The sequence below is a fragment of the Tribolium castaneum genome, chromosome 1 (assembly GCF_031307605.1).
Source record: "Tribolium castaneum strain GA2 chromosome 1, icTriCast1.1, whole genome shotgun sequence".
In the NCBI taxonomy this organism is placed as follows: Eukaryota; Metazoa; Arthropoda; class Insecta; order Coleoptera; family Tenebrionidae; genus Tribolium; species Tribolium castaneum.
The window spans coordinates 1,059,159-1,076,003 of NC_087394.1; the positions used below are offsets into that span (position 1 = coordinate 1,059,159).

The following is a 16,845-nucleotide window of genomic DNA, read 5'->3' on the forward strand; positions in this document are numbered from 1 at the left end:
TGAATGAAGACATTATTAGCGGGAAAAAGAATAACGACCGCACAATTTAACATCTGATTGTGTTTAGGTTGAGTTTATTTAACTTGCGGCTTGCTCTAAAATTTGTTGTGCAAGAATGAAAATCAAAGCCTTGTCTAAGCTGCTATGTATTTTGAATAATCAACAATTTTTTCGTGTTTTTTTAAGTCATTAATAAGGAAGTAATGTCTCTAGCAAAATTGTCTTGATGACACATCAGCCGTCATCTAGTTAAACGCTTTCTGACACAAGTCCCTCCATTAGTACTTCAACTTTTGTCTTCGCAACACTTAATGGACTCCACTTTCTGACTGAAAGTGTTTCGTTGGCCAACAGACGTATTGATAAATGTGTCAGCAGGTCTATTAGTAAGACAGCTTGGTTTCTTGCACTGCAAAGGTTACAGCCCTGTCGCTTAATGTCGTCGTCGGTCTGCGTCGCGACGCTGATTAATTGACGTCGCAACGCTGGACCGCCGACCGCGACCTTTCTCCATCCGTCATCTTATCAAGTCATCGCGCAGCTGCGTCACAAGAAATTGAATGATGGCGTGTTAGACTAGGAAAGTGTTTACTGAGGTGACGGAAACATATTATAGTTAGTTGGTCGCCAAAAATTAACAAAGCTAAATTTTTAATGTGGCAAGTATACGTTTAAATAATAAAAAAGGGAATCGTGATTAAAAAGCAATGAGAGGTTAACTCATCGTGCTTGATAATTTATTGAAGGAGGGAGATAATGACGAGAACTGTGCATCAGAACATGAGCAACCAAAGCTTTACGGTTTCACCACACATTGATCAAATATTTACCCAATCGAATATTTACCTCTGTACCGGAATGGACAGGCTTAATTATTTAGGTAGAATAGGCTCTAAGCTGGTTTCAACCCATCAATTAACATAAATCACGACGATCGACAAATTAGTTAAACGCTCGAACGACTTCTGTTTCTCTATTTCTAGACTACGGATATCTAAAGGTTAGGATGTGAAAGATATACAAATAATGCTGTCCTCGAAAGTTCCGTTAATGTCGCCAGAGAGCGCAGTGTTTTTTTAATGGTTATATTTACATAACGGTAAACAAAAAAATACAGGCAAATAGAGCATTAAATTCTCAATAGCGAAACATAAACATAATGCAAAAATTTTATCGTAAACTACAGAGTGGCCCAGCTCACCTTCTGTAGCTCGGTTATTAGTCAAGTTAGACTTTTGATATTATGTAGACGTTGTTTATACTTTAGAACGTATTTCAGAAAAATATTTTTGATTATAGAGAGTGTCTCAAAAAGTATGATGTAATAACAATAATATATTTTTTAATGGCGAGCTATTATTTTTAGTGCTCATTGGGATGCCTTTCTAGCTTCTAAAGTTTTTTACTTGGTTTAGGAATTACTGTTAATTAATAAAAAGTAGAAAAGGTGCTTTCTTGATGACATGATTAGTACATACGTCTTGAACAAGGTCTAACAGAACAGACTTATTAATTGGATTGATCTGAATTACTTCAGGGATCATCCTGTATAGTTCTCCGTATTCTCGACCCAAAGTGAGAAATAAACCATCTATCAATTATGTTACGTTGATGTATTTTCTCTTCCACAAAATAACAAGTTATCAGTAGAAAATTATTAAAAGATTAATTCTGCCACAAAGGAATTGTCTTGTTCTGATGGGATTGTAAGCCCGTTACATTATCTTGCCACTTGTTCAGTTGAGATCAAAATTGTGATACAAAAATGATTAATTTTAAGCTTTGCTGGTGATGCAGCAAATCAATAGAGTGCATCTTCTGATTTACATGTTACGATAAACTCGAAAAGTTTTTTTGTATTAGAAAGGCAAAATGCAGCTAGACCTGACGCATGTTTGCATAAAATATCAGTAACAATAAGCTTTATATTTGTATATCATTTCGGTTAAAACAACTTGAGTTTGAAATTAAAAAACGATAAATCCCTTCAACAAAACAGAAAATATCTCCAGGCCTGGATATCCCAGTTATGACATTAATAAAAGTAAAATGAAGAACAAACAAACAGAGGTAATATTATTAATTTTAAATTTGAAATTGCAAATCCTAAAGAGGCGGTATTGTAATTTTGTTGATCTGCTACCGCTGTAATTATTTCAAAGATAATATTTGTTCACGTTTAAACATATAATTACATATTATTGGTTGTGCGGCAATAAAAATGAATATGAAAGTTTTCAAATTTCCACTTTGTCTTTGATATAAACTCTGGTTGTTTAGCGAGTTTATTTCGTTCCTGAATCAAGTTTACGTTTCGTTCTCTGGATAAGCTATAACTCATTGTTTCATGGACGAAAGTGGTAAATTCCAAGGAACCACGAAACACACTTCCAATTTCTCGAATGAAAATGCATGAGTTGTCGAGTTTTAATGACCTCGGCATAGTAGTTTATGTCGGTGTAATAAAACTGCAGCAAACAATAACCATCACCTCTGGAACGAAATAACTAACCAGGTCGATTTTTTTTATTATTTAATAAATGCAGCGTGATAAATGGATGCGCGCTTATGTTTCCTGTAAATACATCACAGTGTATCGATGAATTCCGGTCGCTGGTTTCGCTCCTACAACAGGATATAGTTCTGTGGAACAGAATCAGGCCGTCATCTGCCACCAGCTGCGACAGAAATGAATCCCACTGAATTATTAACGGTGGCCATCGAGAAACTCAATCTCGGTAATAGACGCAGACGTTCTAATACCACAAACGCTGGATGACTTTGAAATCATTGTTCTTGAATTATTCATCTCTTTAGGAATAAGAAGCACGACGGCCACAGCAATAAAATACCTCGCGAGATCTAGACGGCAATAATGATGCCAGAAGGAAGGTATACAATGGGAATACGGGATGGCCACATTTTTAACATTTTATTACAGCAAGGCGACCACAACGCCAGAAAATAATAGTTTACACTCCTTGTAAAGTAAAGCAAAAATCACGTCAACAAACACAAAATTAAAAATGCACTCAGGCCAACCATTTATGCACTCGGATTTAAGACACCACAGCTCTTGAACTTTTTGCGATAAGTGAATTTTTTTGTCGTTTAAAAATAGCAAAAAGTAAGAATTATTAATTTTTTTTTCGAAATCTTATTTTTTAACGGAATGTCAAGCTGGCGACCGTAATTAATTACCCTCTAAAGTTTTTGAGTCTCTGTGAGAGAAAGCTCGTAATAGTGCTTTTAGTGGCTTGAATTTTGGACAGGTGAGTGAAGCGGTTGTGTATAGGAATTTAGCGACACCTCCGTAATTAAAGTTAGTAACCGTAAGCGGTCGTCTTCGTCACCCCTTGGCTTCGGCCAAAGTCGTGGACAAAAAGGACGACCTGAAACGGTGCGAACGTCTTGGCACTGGAATTTAATTTCACACCACGGCATTCTCTGGACATGGATGAGGACGAAGCCTTCGGTAATACACGGAACAAGTCGGCTTTTAATAAATTATACGGATTCAAGTGTACGTAATCTAGGTGAAGCTACATCCGCTAAATTATAATTTGCTAGTTTCAAGTTGGGGGAAATTGTGTATCGTTGTGAATAATCACAGGAAGAAGCTTTAACTGCTCGAATTTTATTAATGTTTCAGTTACTTGAAGTGAAAAAATTTTTCGTGGTTCACTTTTACGTTGTACGTGATCCGGCCATAACATAAAAAACATTTCATTTTGTTTCGTGTTTGTTATACGATTTAGCCTAGAGCTAAAGTGCGTTCAGTGGCAAGGTAACACTAGATCTCTGAGTGCCTCAAGCGATGTGTTTGGAAAAGACAGGTCATCGTGAGCTACTTATTCTCTTCGTCATGTTGTGCACACACTCGTTCTTCAGGACGAACGCAGGCAGCATCGGTCAACAAAAACCTGTCGCACTTAGCCGACAAAGTACACTGCAAACAAATGGGGCTCAAAGTGGATGATCTGATTAGTTTGGCGGAGTGCCAATACAAGGACACGTCGTATTTTATTATTCCGACGGAGCTTTTGGATGCCATGCCGGAGGGAAAAAATTGCTTTGAATTTCTTTAACTGGGCTATAAAAGTACATTTTGCCAGTCCAGTTAATATTATGTCTTTTTTTCGACGGAAATATGGACAGAATCAATAATAAATTACTCGTGCATATTTCGAAAGTCTGACTTTGAATGAAAGGCTCGCATTTATTTTTTGCTCCTTTTTTTTTTTTGTTTTAACCGATAATTGGCAAAACAATGCAACCGATCCGTTCGGATTGTTCTCGTCATCTGGATGTCCATTTTGCATTGTTGGAGGAGCTTTCATTAAGTCGACGAGGACAATCGCTGCAAAAGCACATGTTAAGCGAGGCCGGAATTCGGTTTATTTAGTCCGAAATTTTACAACGGTTGACCTGCTTTCAGGAAGTATGAAAAGTTTCCATTTACAGTTTGATGCTTTTGTGAAAACACGGATCTAGATGTTACCACTGTGTGTGTGTGTATGTGTGTGAATTTATATTTTTGACAGTTAATTCTGCAGAATGTCAAGTACTGGAAAACCATTTGCAAATTTCAATACGGATTCATTAAAATGAGTAAACAGATTTTGCGGACGTCACATTTATTTTTTCATATAAGAGTTGTTCAGAAGGGACAACATTTCCATCATTTATTAATTATTTGGGTAAAATGTTTGGACAAGCGAAAGCTTTCCTATACGTGGTGCCTGCCGGTTTTCAGACGCTATACTCGTTACACTGAATGACAGAAAAAAGGGCTTTCATAATAGATTGATGATCCATAAAAATAAGCTTATATCCAGATTGGGATTCGTCGACAAACTCATTAAAGTTTAATGGAAAGGAAGCTCTCTCTCGTCCCAAGTTTGATCACCACTTTACAATAGTTTTACTAGAAGGCTTTTCAATCATTTTTATATGTTATATGCCTATCGTTCAATTATCAAATTAGAGCTTTATCTGTAATTTCTGGCTGAGTTGCTCTTAAACGAGTGACCGTGTCGCTTTTTCCGTTTATCACCAATTTGTTTGAATCGTCTGTAACACAAATAGAGTTTCGTTTGTGTCTAAATGATGTCTATTAATAAAAGCCGGAAGGAGGAACGGACCAAGTCCGTCTGCAGACGATTAAACGAAGATTCATGGTATTCCTGCTGGGCGCATAATTGGAATGGCCTCAAATACCCGCTGTTTAACGCTGAAATGAAGCCATCAAGCCCGTTTTGCTTGCACAACTTTATACTCCCTTGTGAGCATGTTCACTACTATTATTTTTTGTAAATTTATAATTAATTAATTGTAATTTTACAGTTTTCTTTCCAGTTTTGAAATGATATGCGCATTCATTATTTTCACTATGCATTTATCATTTTGACTAAACAAAAATATTTGTCGTTTAAATAAAATACTGTGCATTTAATTTGTACCTTTCGTTTGTTGAAACGGTGGGCGATGAGCTGAACTCAACGATATAAAAAATTGCTTCAAGCTATAATACCGTTTCAAACAGAAAATAAAACCTGAAAAGACATTTCTTGTTGTTTTTGACTTAATTTAGCTAACAAGACATTGTCATATTAATGTATTTACTTTGGTCAAATGAGGTACGAACGTCAATAACAAAATTGTATTTGTTTGTGTTACAAAACACTCAATTAAGTTACATGTTCAAATAATAAGAAATTTATCTGGGTAATATCTCACGTTGGGCGAATTTCATTATAATTTCGTGCCTTCGATAACACCTGTTTCGTGCCGATAATATGGTTTACAAGCCTGAATGTAAGATTTTAAGCTTCATTATAGACAAACATTAAGATTTATGATTGGCTTTGAACAATGATTTACAATTTTGGTGGAGGCGCCGGGTCAAGATCGATTACATTGGAAAAAACTATTTTCAATACTGAAGCTGTTTATACGTAAACATTAATTCTTGGTTGTCACAAACAGAAGTTGTTTGAATTGAATGCGAGTACAAGTAATTACAATTAGCTAATTGCTATTGAAAGTTTGAAACTTTGTTTCAGTCAAACCGTCTAATGTTGTTTTGACCTACAATGGAAAGGAAGTCAACGAATCAACAAGTTTGGAAGAAAAGATTGAAGGTGATGACGTGGTGTTGACGTGCAAGGCACCTGGAGGAAAACCCATTCCCACAGTGTCTTGGTACAATGGGACACAACTCATGAACAGAGGTGAGTGTTTTTTTACGTAACCATTGGCTTCGTAGTTTAGGGTAATTAATAAAAATTTATGAGACCGTCCGTCGGTGTAATAAACCAATTTCCGCTCGGAAGAACCGCAAGTTTAAATCGTGTGCCCCCCTCTTTTAAAAGGTTAGATCGAAGGGAGATAACTGTCAGTTGGTTTTATGGTCATGGTCTTCTCGATTTTCCTTCTTCTCGAGCCAAGTTCCTTCTTATTTACAGTTTCTATTTCGCCACAATCACATTTCGCCACATTCTAGCGGGATATACGATTTTAAGATTATCCTTAATGGCACGAGATACAGGATCTGTAATAATATTTCAGCGCTGAAATAAACAAAAGCACTTTTCAGCGATTACGGTTTTGCAAGCGCTTTCATTAACGTCACACTTTTTTACGTTTTTAATCCATTTATTTAATCATGCAACTCTACTAACGCTACATTAAATTTTTTTTTATTCATTTTAAAATCTTTACAGCGGTCCTACCGAAAATTTTCTTCATTAAGCGAAACTTTGTAGTTTTTCAACCTCGACACTTTACGTGTTTTAATTAGTTTTTCTTGTCAAAGTTTGCACAAATTTAAACGAATGTACCAAGTTTCGTTTGCTTCTTAATGAATTCGCTTTTCCGAATTTGTTGATATTTTTCAGTAATTGTTCGTATTTTACGAACGGTTTGTTTTTAAGACTTACAACGTCTCGAGAAACAGTTTCTGTTCCAATTTGGGAAAGTTTGCGGAATAAAACAAAATTTAATGCTCAAGTTGAACAGAAAATTCTCCGCCACCTCAAAATACTACCCTCGAGCAACTGCGTAATCGTTACGGCTTGTTAATGTAAATTATATGATGCAAAACTTACTTTCTAACTTGTTGATGTAAAGAAAATTCGGAATCTTGCACGAGCGACTCACTCACTTTCAAACGTTTAATTAAAGTAGCAATTTTAAGAAAAATTTAAACTTTTTTAAGGTAATTTCATGAATTATTTTTCTTGCTATCATTCCGACTGTGTAAAAAAAACGGCGCCAAATCAAGCAGTTTAATCTCGTATTTCCTTTTAACTGTGTGTATTGTAATCGGGCAGCGGTTATAAATTTCTCGCTCGGTTTTACTAACTGAATTTGGTGCGGTTTGGGCCGCGGGCGGACAAAAGGGCCTGGAGTAAGCGGTAGGCGGTACACGGGCCATAAATTCACTAAATACGTGTAAGATTAAACCACAAATCGCTGTTGTTTTACGGCTAATTCATTTATATCGATCGAGAACAGCCGACGCCACAACCGCAAGATCAAATTCTCTATAAACTCAGCAAATCTCGTTCAGATTTTGGGGTCGACAGGATATAACGGCAATTTGAGAGGAGGGCACGTCTTAGACCTCCACAGCTTACACTGAACAATATACCAAAACTGATGCTGCTTCCGTCTTTTAAATGCATTCGGTTTTTAACAATTGTGCACTTTTTAAAATTCACGAAATAAATCATCGGTGTTTGCGTAAAAGTAAAAAGTAAAGTGGTTTCATTAGCAGTCAATTTATCAAGCTACCCTTTTGATATATCACAAAAGTATTAAGAGACAATCATTAAAACGCCATTAAAGGCTTTGGTATACTTAATTAACAAAATTGATTTTTGTTTTCAGCCACCAGCGGTAGCGTGGAATTTTACAAAAGACTGAGAGATATTTTTTTTGGCGATTTTGATGTTAATTATTAAAGGAACAACTACGAAACGTGTTCAAAAATTGTGGATCGATTTGTTTTTGATAAAGATTGATTCTCGCAATTCGTTCATTGTTTTAACTCAAATATTTCGCAAGTTTTTCAGTTAAAACTTAATTGTTTTGCAAGATTTTCTCACAAAAATTCAAAAATGTACCAAATTAGTTTTTAGTAACATGGGTATTTGAAATTTATGAGTTATGTTTTATTTATTTTACGAGTCTTTTAGAGATTGAGCCCTTGAAAAAACTAGATTTAATCAAAAATAACACCAATATTTTCGTTTGAGAGTAAAGCAATTAGACAAAGTCTGTAAGGTCAATACTCCATTACGTTTTTGCGGACACGCATTAACGGTTTTACAACCAGACGGTGACACATTTAGCCATAAAACATTCCTCATTAGACGAAAGGATTGGCTATTCTGAAAATAAGAGCTTGATTAATTCAGGCATCGATTAAACGAGCTCTAATGGTTTGGAATTGTGTAATTTTCGGTTTAGTGTAAAATTTCCAACTACCTCTAGGATAAATGAGCAAAAACCTAAACATACATGAACCGGAGCTCAAGTTGCGTAATGTTTACATTTTCCGTGTTAATTTAATGGGATGTTTACATCTAAGACCACCATGTACCTAATACTGCAGATTATGTTGCCCTGAAGATATGCAAAAAGGACGTTTGTTAGTGACTGGCTTTTGGGGTCCCTAAATGATTTCTGGCTACGCGGAAGGAAGGCACAAGGAAACTGCGAGGGTTCGCTCACTAATTTCGCTAAATGCATAGCTTAAAACATTCACATTGTATTCTTATCTTTTTTTTTAATATTGAACTAGAACACATCTCAATCAGACTCTGGAGATTAAGTCGAAAAGAAAAAAGTCGATTTGATCAAATCCATTGGTCCTTCATTAGCACGGTTGTCCTAATTTTATGTAAAAGGTTTATAAGAGCACAGGCCGATGGGAGCAATCAGCCCTAACTTAATTCTTCCATCTGAAGAGAGCAATATACGTGCACATGGAATCTGATTGAAGTCAACAATGGCCGGTCGATCCCTTGGCGACTTAACACACCTACCAAACCATTCTGAGAGCGCAATACTTTAATTTGGGACTCAATTACGTAGATAGATCTATTCAGGTTTTAGATAAAATGCTCTTTTTGTAAAGATTGAACAGAAAAAGCGCCCGTCATGGATTTTATTGAATAAAATTATTCTTCAGCTAATGGATAATTTCTACACTAATAAGAAGTAAAGTCTTCCTGTAAACAAAAGTAAAGAAAAAAAACGGGGAATAATAAAATCTTTTTTCTTCTGAGGGCGTTTTCGTTGTTTTTGTCGACATGCGCGACATCACAGCTTGAGGTTTATTGTTAGTTTTTCACGCGTTTCCACGGTTTCCGGTTTTTCTTCTCTTTCCCGGACTGGAAGTGCTCGACGCTAATACTTTTGGCAAACTTGAAGAGGGTCCCTGACTATGCCTCAACTGCACACGGGTTTACTTCATTAAACTTTGGCAAATATTTGAAAAGAAGCAGCTTAAAGTACATTACGTAATTAGTCACTAGGTCTGGAAGACAAAACAACCGATCAAAATAAATTTCACTTTTTAATAGCTAATGTTTTAGCAGTGATTGACGTTGAGTAATATTAGCTACATACATTTATCAATAGAATGTATATACAGGCGGTCGTGGTCGAATTGGTTCCCAATAATCTCTATAAGTATAATTCTGTAAAAGGTGATGGTCGAATTGGTTCCCGGGTGATGGTCGAATTGGCTCCCGCATGAGCAGGTAGGTAAAAAGGACTAAGCCAAATATATGTTAATATTTTGGATTTAAAGCTGGTAGAAATGTTCAAATAATTATTTTCTTGGCACAAAATTCAACAACAAATTTCATTTATTCATGGCTAACTGGTTAAAGAGAATGTAATTTTTTTAAGCCCATTGCTCTCCTGTAAATTTCGTAAAATGTTTCGTCAAGTAATGACTAGTAAGACATATCACATGATGACGTGGCGTTTGTTAATATATCTATTAATACTATTAAAGCATCAAAATGGAGACAAATTACAAATATAATTCTAACATTTTTCGACCTAGTACCCATTAAGTTCTATGCGCCTTCTCCATCGTTTTGGAAGTACTTGAATACTCGAAGAAATATTTATTCACAGCCTTTAAATTGTTAAAATACGATTTGTTTTTGAATGTTTTGAAACTTGTAAATTTGTTCATACACTTACAAACGCCATTTCTGTTATCATAATACTTTAATCTGTTTATCTGACCTACCTGACCGACGGGAACCAATTCGACCATCCCCGGGAACCAAGTCAACTATAATTAGAGAGGATTACAGAATTTGGGAACCAATTCGACTCGTCCCATACAGGCTGTCCGTTTTTCGGGATCTAAGCTATTATAAGAGATACGGGGTTGTTTAAATTAGGGCAAAGTTGCGTCTAGATTTTTTGGTTTTTGCTTAAAAAAATAGAAACGTAAATTACGTTTTTTTATTTTTCTCAATAATTCAATAAATAAAAATGTCACACCAAGTTGTCTTTTAGATAATTGTTCAGCATAAAAATGCGCAATTTAATCAACCTCGTATCTGTTATAATAACTGAGATTTCATGGTGGAGCTTGGAGCTCGAAAAACAGACACCTTGTATAAGCCTTGCTTTCGTAGCGCAGAGTCGGTATTGTCTTCAACGATAGGAAGCTTCTCCATTCGACTGTTGATAATTCCGTTGAAACGACGACGAGTATTTGGATTTGCAGGTGTAAATAATACCAGCTTTCACCTCTCTAAATTTATTAAACAAACACAGAATTTACAAACATCTGTTTCGACTGATATTCAAAGACGAAATCAGGAAAGCAGGAACTGGAAACAAGAAAAATATTGAATTTTTGTCAAATGAACCTCGTGCAATTTTTCGAAACACTTCGATTCAGGCAAAATTATTGCGCACATATTGAGCGTAAATGAAGCGAAAAAATTTTATTCACGGAATTTTGATGGATTTTTTATAACGGGTTTAAGGGGTAGTCATGCGGTTAATATTATACGAATGTTCACGACTAGACTTAATTCAAAATTAAATCTGCAACAATAACGGTTTTTAAATGTATTCTAACCCTTCAATAATATTTAAATATTATTCATCAGGGAGAACACAATCGTGGAAGATTCGGCGGTTTTCGCATTCCAACCACGTATGAAAGTCTTATTTTTTCATCCTCTTTCGATTTAGCAATCTATTCTGTTTTTATCGCGCAATTTAAGTGCCCAATAGCGAACTAGCATCACGTTCTCCTTGTCTTTTTCCGTCGTTTTAGCCGGACTGTGTCCTTTTCTCATAGCACCTATCGATATATTCATCTTCCTTTATCAGGGTTTTTATTAGCATCGTTTTTTATCGATACTCCTCCTTGATTACATTTCGAGATCAAGATCTGGATTTCGTTGATGCACTTTTTCTAACGACACTCTCATCGAGCTATCTTGTACAATTAGCGAAATTTACGGATCCAAATCGAATTTCTTTAAACGTGAATTTAATTGGAAAAAACGTGGTAAAATGAAATTTCAGATTAAAACGAATTTAATTATAGAGCGGGGAAAATGCCAGAACAATTAAAGTGATTGCGATAATTTCATTTTAAACATTTTGCACCCTACAATTTTTTTTTAATTAAAGAGATAAGAAACATCATTTTCATTGCAAACTGATTACTTTCACACCACTAAGATCACTTTCCTTCAACTTTACTAAAAGATTCGGTTGGAGGTTTACCTTTAATTAAATGTTTAGTCGTCCGAGCGGCTATAAGACTCGGTCCTTTTCCTCTTCGAATTGGTTTCATCAGCAAGCGAGCTTCAACAACTTCATGAAGTTAAGATTGCGTTTAGATAGTTTAATTTGTATGTGTTTTGTTGTGATTTGAAGCGTTCCGATGGTTTAGTACGAAGCGAGTGCCGTTTCAATGAATTGGATTACTTATTTTGGAAAAAAGAGTAAAGCGTTTGTGATTCTTCAATATCTTTGGTGTGTATTGTACCGGACAAGTGGTATCGGAAGTTTTCTTATCTGTGCAGATACAAAGAGTCGGAATGGCTCTCTTTTTACTTATTGGAACCACTTTGTAAAGTGATTTCTATAATTTGAGTCAAATATAAAAATCGATACTCTTTGAAGCTGTAAAATGCTAATGTTTGAAAAATCTGTACTTGGAGATTGCTGAATTTTTTAGGGAAAGAAAATATTCATACAAAGGTATCAGAAAAAATTCGTTTTATTGCACCTATCGCTGCCCATTTACATATTTTCTGAGGCAAAAGGTAGTTGCTTATGAAAGCACACGCCTTAAATATTTATAAAGGATTTTTCGAACCGAGTTTAAAGAAGCAAAATGTCTTTTTTAACAAACATATCGACACGTATTAATTTAGTTGTGAAGCAAAACCTCATTTCCTGATTTCATTGTAATTGATGGAATAAATTGTTTTATGCCGCAACATGCAATCAGCAATCTTCGTCAGTGATCTATCCTTTCGTGCGTAGCATTTCCCACCCAATAAATTTTCCGGCAAATTTATGACTCAATTTATGGCGAATCAAAGCCTGTCGAAGGAACTATAAGATCATCTCGGCCGATAAACGCCGTCTCTGTTAGACGATCAAGTTATTGGAGTGGCGTCATTACTTTTGAATTCAAGGCACTTTTTTCTTATCGGATTAAAAATACCACTGAGTGCATAATTTCCCGTAAAACGTCGTTATCCTGAATAAACCTGCCGCAACTTAAACCGAATTAACATGACCTAAGCTAAGACGCTCTCGATTCGATTGCAAATTAACGGTCATGGAAGCCGCATTGACCAAATGAAGTATTTATGGAAATTGGAGCAAGTTTCTAACCCAATTTCTCGTACTTATTAACTGAGCATCCTCTTCAACTCGCTTAAATGGTCGAACTTGAACCTCGTCAAAACTTATACCTGCTCCAATAAACATCATAGGAATCTTTTATGGTTTGAAGTTTCTATCTGAAGCGTGATGTTTTCTTAAATCGATAGAAATCTAACTGATAACTAATACACACAATAGTTGTTCCTAATTACAGTTTTCAGAGAAACATAGTTTTCTCGGATTCTCTGGATTCTCAAAAATAAAACGCGGAACACAAATTAATAATTGCTTATAATTTTTTGTACTTTGAAAAAATTCAATTGTGCTTTATCTGTATTTCAAGTCATTTTTACAATAATTATTGTTGAAATGGATACAATCGTTCAGCAGGCTCTATTGAATAATATACTTCAAAAAAAGATAATATAAAAAGTTATGACTTACATTTTACAATTTAATTTTTATTAAATCTAAAATGTGGGTTCTTTTTTTAATTTTAGTTTTTTCATTGTTTTGTTTGTGAATATCGTTTAAAATTATCTATTGTAATTAGTACTTCTTCAGTCAGACTCTTGCCCAGGGATTGACAACCAATTAACAAATTACTGCCTGCTGTTTTAAATTTGAATAATAATTATTATATTTGGTGGGCAGTTTCGGTGTTATGTTCTGTGATGACGTTGTCACATTCTTCGTCATAATTACATGCAATTGTTTATTAAAAAAATATTTTTTTAATTTAAGGTTGCCTACCTTCGTTTAGGAAAAGGGACAACTTGTTCTCAACAATGGACACATTGTGACACAGTGAGACAAAACTAATTAAAATCTACAATGTCGGTTGGGAAAAATTAACAATTATAATAATTGATTTTACTTTAATCTTGATTAATAAAATTGCAAGCTCGTTCCACATCATATGGTAATTTTTTTAGAAGAACGCCTGTTTCCTGTAGAAAATTCGTAATTTCTCAATTTAGGAAGAATGTCGAATCTATCCCATTGGTTCAGCGTCGTAAAGTTGCAGAATACGAATTAAAATTTCATGTCGCAAGTCGTAAAAATGCACATGTATGCGCACGTCGATATTATCTAGACGCCCTGTATGATTTGTAGGCACTTGGCTCAGTTTTATAGGTGGCTGTAATTATTGTCGGCGTAGTTAAAGTACGGAAATAAAAGCGGATTCAGAATGGGCCGTTTTCCACTACACTACGAATAATATAAACGGAATAACTGCGCCACTGTTTAATTGCGGGCAGCGCCCTACCCTAATAAAATGCAGTGCCCTTGTCAAATATTTAACCCCTAAATATGTGTCACAACAAGATAAAATGTCGGGGCAGCATGTTTAATGACCCGTGTTTACACTGATTCGATGCCAAATACTCAGTTATCGTCTTTCATGACGAAATTAAAATCTGGACGATTTTTTCACAACCGCTTGCGCCAGAATTCTCTCAAAAGTTTGATGGATGTTTATTAAAAGTTACAGTGACGAGTCCAATAATCAAATAATCAATTTTTAATATCGCAGTTGAAAAAACGACGACGATACAAAATAAATTGCCAAAAGCATCTAGTTGCAATTGCAATTACCGGCCAGTATTTTTAGTGAAAAATCGTGTTTCGTTTTTTGCAAAAAAAAACACTTTTTATTTATTTATTTATTATGCTAATATAAGGTCACATCATCAAAATTTTATATCAAATTATGAATACCAAATATGTTTAATTTTCCCTAAATGACACGTAATTAGTTGCTCTGATCTATGATACCAACATGAGGAGCGTTAAAGCTCATGTAATATAAGCAGAGTCATAAACAATGTCAACGTCGTTTTGAATTTTATGACAACTGCTAACTTATAAGTAACATTCTGGAGGATTACGTGTGCATATATATTAATTCATTAGTGCAGCAAAATTGGATTAATAAGTACCCAGTCTGATATTAGTTTGGATTGTTGATGGCAATAAAACGAAACATTTCTCCAAAGGCTTGCAGATAATATTGATTATGTTACTCAAGTCCATATACCATGATATCATTTAAATTTATTAGATTAGAGTGTAAAAACGCTGATCACCATAATTAATCAAAATGTTTCAAATATTAATATTTCGAAAGTTAATATTTAACTGGAATACATTTTTTCATTTAGTTTGCACTAGTTTACCAATCACAAGGAAAAAAACGTGTACTCTACTTATATAAGGTGTCTCACCTAAGTCTTTTCAACCTGATTTTTCAGATATTTGTCAATTGAGTTTTATGAAATTTAAAATACAGATATTTAAGAAGGTAAAGATTAAAATCGAATTAATGCAACAACTCAAGTCTTATTCGTAAATAAATAGTCGTATTGTAATCCTGTCAGACAGTTTGGTTTTAGAACCCTTAGACAGTTCAGTTATAGAACTTATTGTTCCTACTTGTGAATAAAGTGTCCTTCGTTAGTGAAATAATCCTTATTCTTTACAATCGCATGATAATATGTGTGACTGGTTTAGGCCACTTGCAGTCAGAATATAAAAATATAGTCGAGAAAAAAATTAGCAAAGGTTTTAAATAGGTGTATATTGGATAAGTAGCCTAAACGGGTGTAAAATGTGTGTTTTTGCCTCAGCCGTTGATCTCGTCGATTAGTCATTTGGCGAAGCGACTAAAAAAATAGCTTCTCATTTTACGTGCTCCCATAAGGACGGTCGTCGTTCACGCCGTAACTGATACAGCCCTATAAGCCTTCGAGGCGAGAAAAGCAAGTGTCCATTTCGTTTAAAGCTCGCATCCTGACTACCCAGATATAAATCTAAGGACGGTCGACGTTTCGCTCCGCGTGTTTCGCACCAAGTCCTCCGACGGATAAGCCTCTGGACTCAATTTCCTCTTGACCCTGAATGATGGAAGTCGTTCCAGACGCAGCCGACCGGAGATGGACGAGCATTTCCAGATACTAGATGCATGTTTATTCACGTAACGATTGACATTCGCGTTCTCTTTCTTCAATTTTTAAGACATAACACTTATTTATAAATAACATTATTACATCTGACGTAACAATGAGATAGGCTTTGCAACAAGTGGCTTATGCTTTTTCAATAATAATAATACTGCTCTTTGAGACAATTGTGGTTTGGCGATCTTTTAAATTACAAATGTTATTAATTCGTAATTTATTTATTTTTTAATTTAAATGTTTATAGTCAAATCTGCATAGCAACTCTCATTTATAATCAGATGCAAATACCTAATTTAATAAAGAAAGCTTGACGCAAACTACGAGAATCACTTAAGGATTCGTTTATGAATTTCTAATTGCATTTCGCATGAAAGAGCAATTATTTTCTTTTGAGAAGCGTTTCTTTTATATACAATTTCCTTGTTCTACAGCAAAATAGTAATTATCCATTCTATGACGTTATCATCAGTCAGTTGTCTTTTAACAATAACACAACGGATGAGGAGAGACTTGAAAAATTGATTAAGAAAAATTGGTCCCGATTTTATGATTCACTAGATACATTTATTTAATAGAACTGTCAGACGGAAAATCCACAATAGAAACCGATACAATGGAAAAACTAAAACTGACATCGAACACGTACGAACCGGACAAAAACCAATCATACTATTGCCGTTGAAAATAAAGTCTCGTCTATCTGAAAGACTCTGTGACATTAAAACAAAACCATGATGGAAAAGTTTACTGCCAAAATAAAAAGGCAGTCGGAGACGTTTGACCCATTAAATTTATTAAAACGGACAAATATCACTTTGTAGCAAATTTTACACGCTGATATTCTCGTCATGTCGACCGACGGTGGCGCTTAAACAAACAACAAATTGTAGCTTTCTTATTTTAGATAGTTAAGTTATTTTAAGGTTGTTTTTATCAGCTTTCACTATAACCATTTTCGAGATATTTAAGATTTTTAAAAAAT

At 34.9% G+C, this 16,845-nt stretch overlaps 1 protein-coding gene across 18 annotated transcripts in view; it reads left to right on the forward strand.

Annotated features, from left to right (window-relative positions):
- nrm (neuromusculin) overlaps positions 1-16,845 on the forward strand; it is a 132,249-nt gene that overhangs the window by 96,168 nt on the left and 19,236 nt on the right. For all 18 annotated transcript variants that reach the window (XM_015984621.2, XM_064359842.1, XM_064359838.1 and 15 more), the window contains one exon: positions 6,066-6,233. In XM_015984621.2, the coding sequence (XP_015840107.1) occupies positions 6,066-6,233 (168 nt within the window). The remainder of the gene's footprint in view (positions 1-6,065; positions 6,234-16,845) is intronic.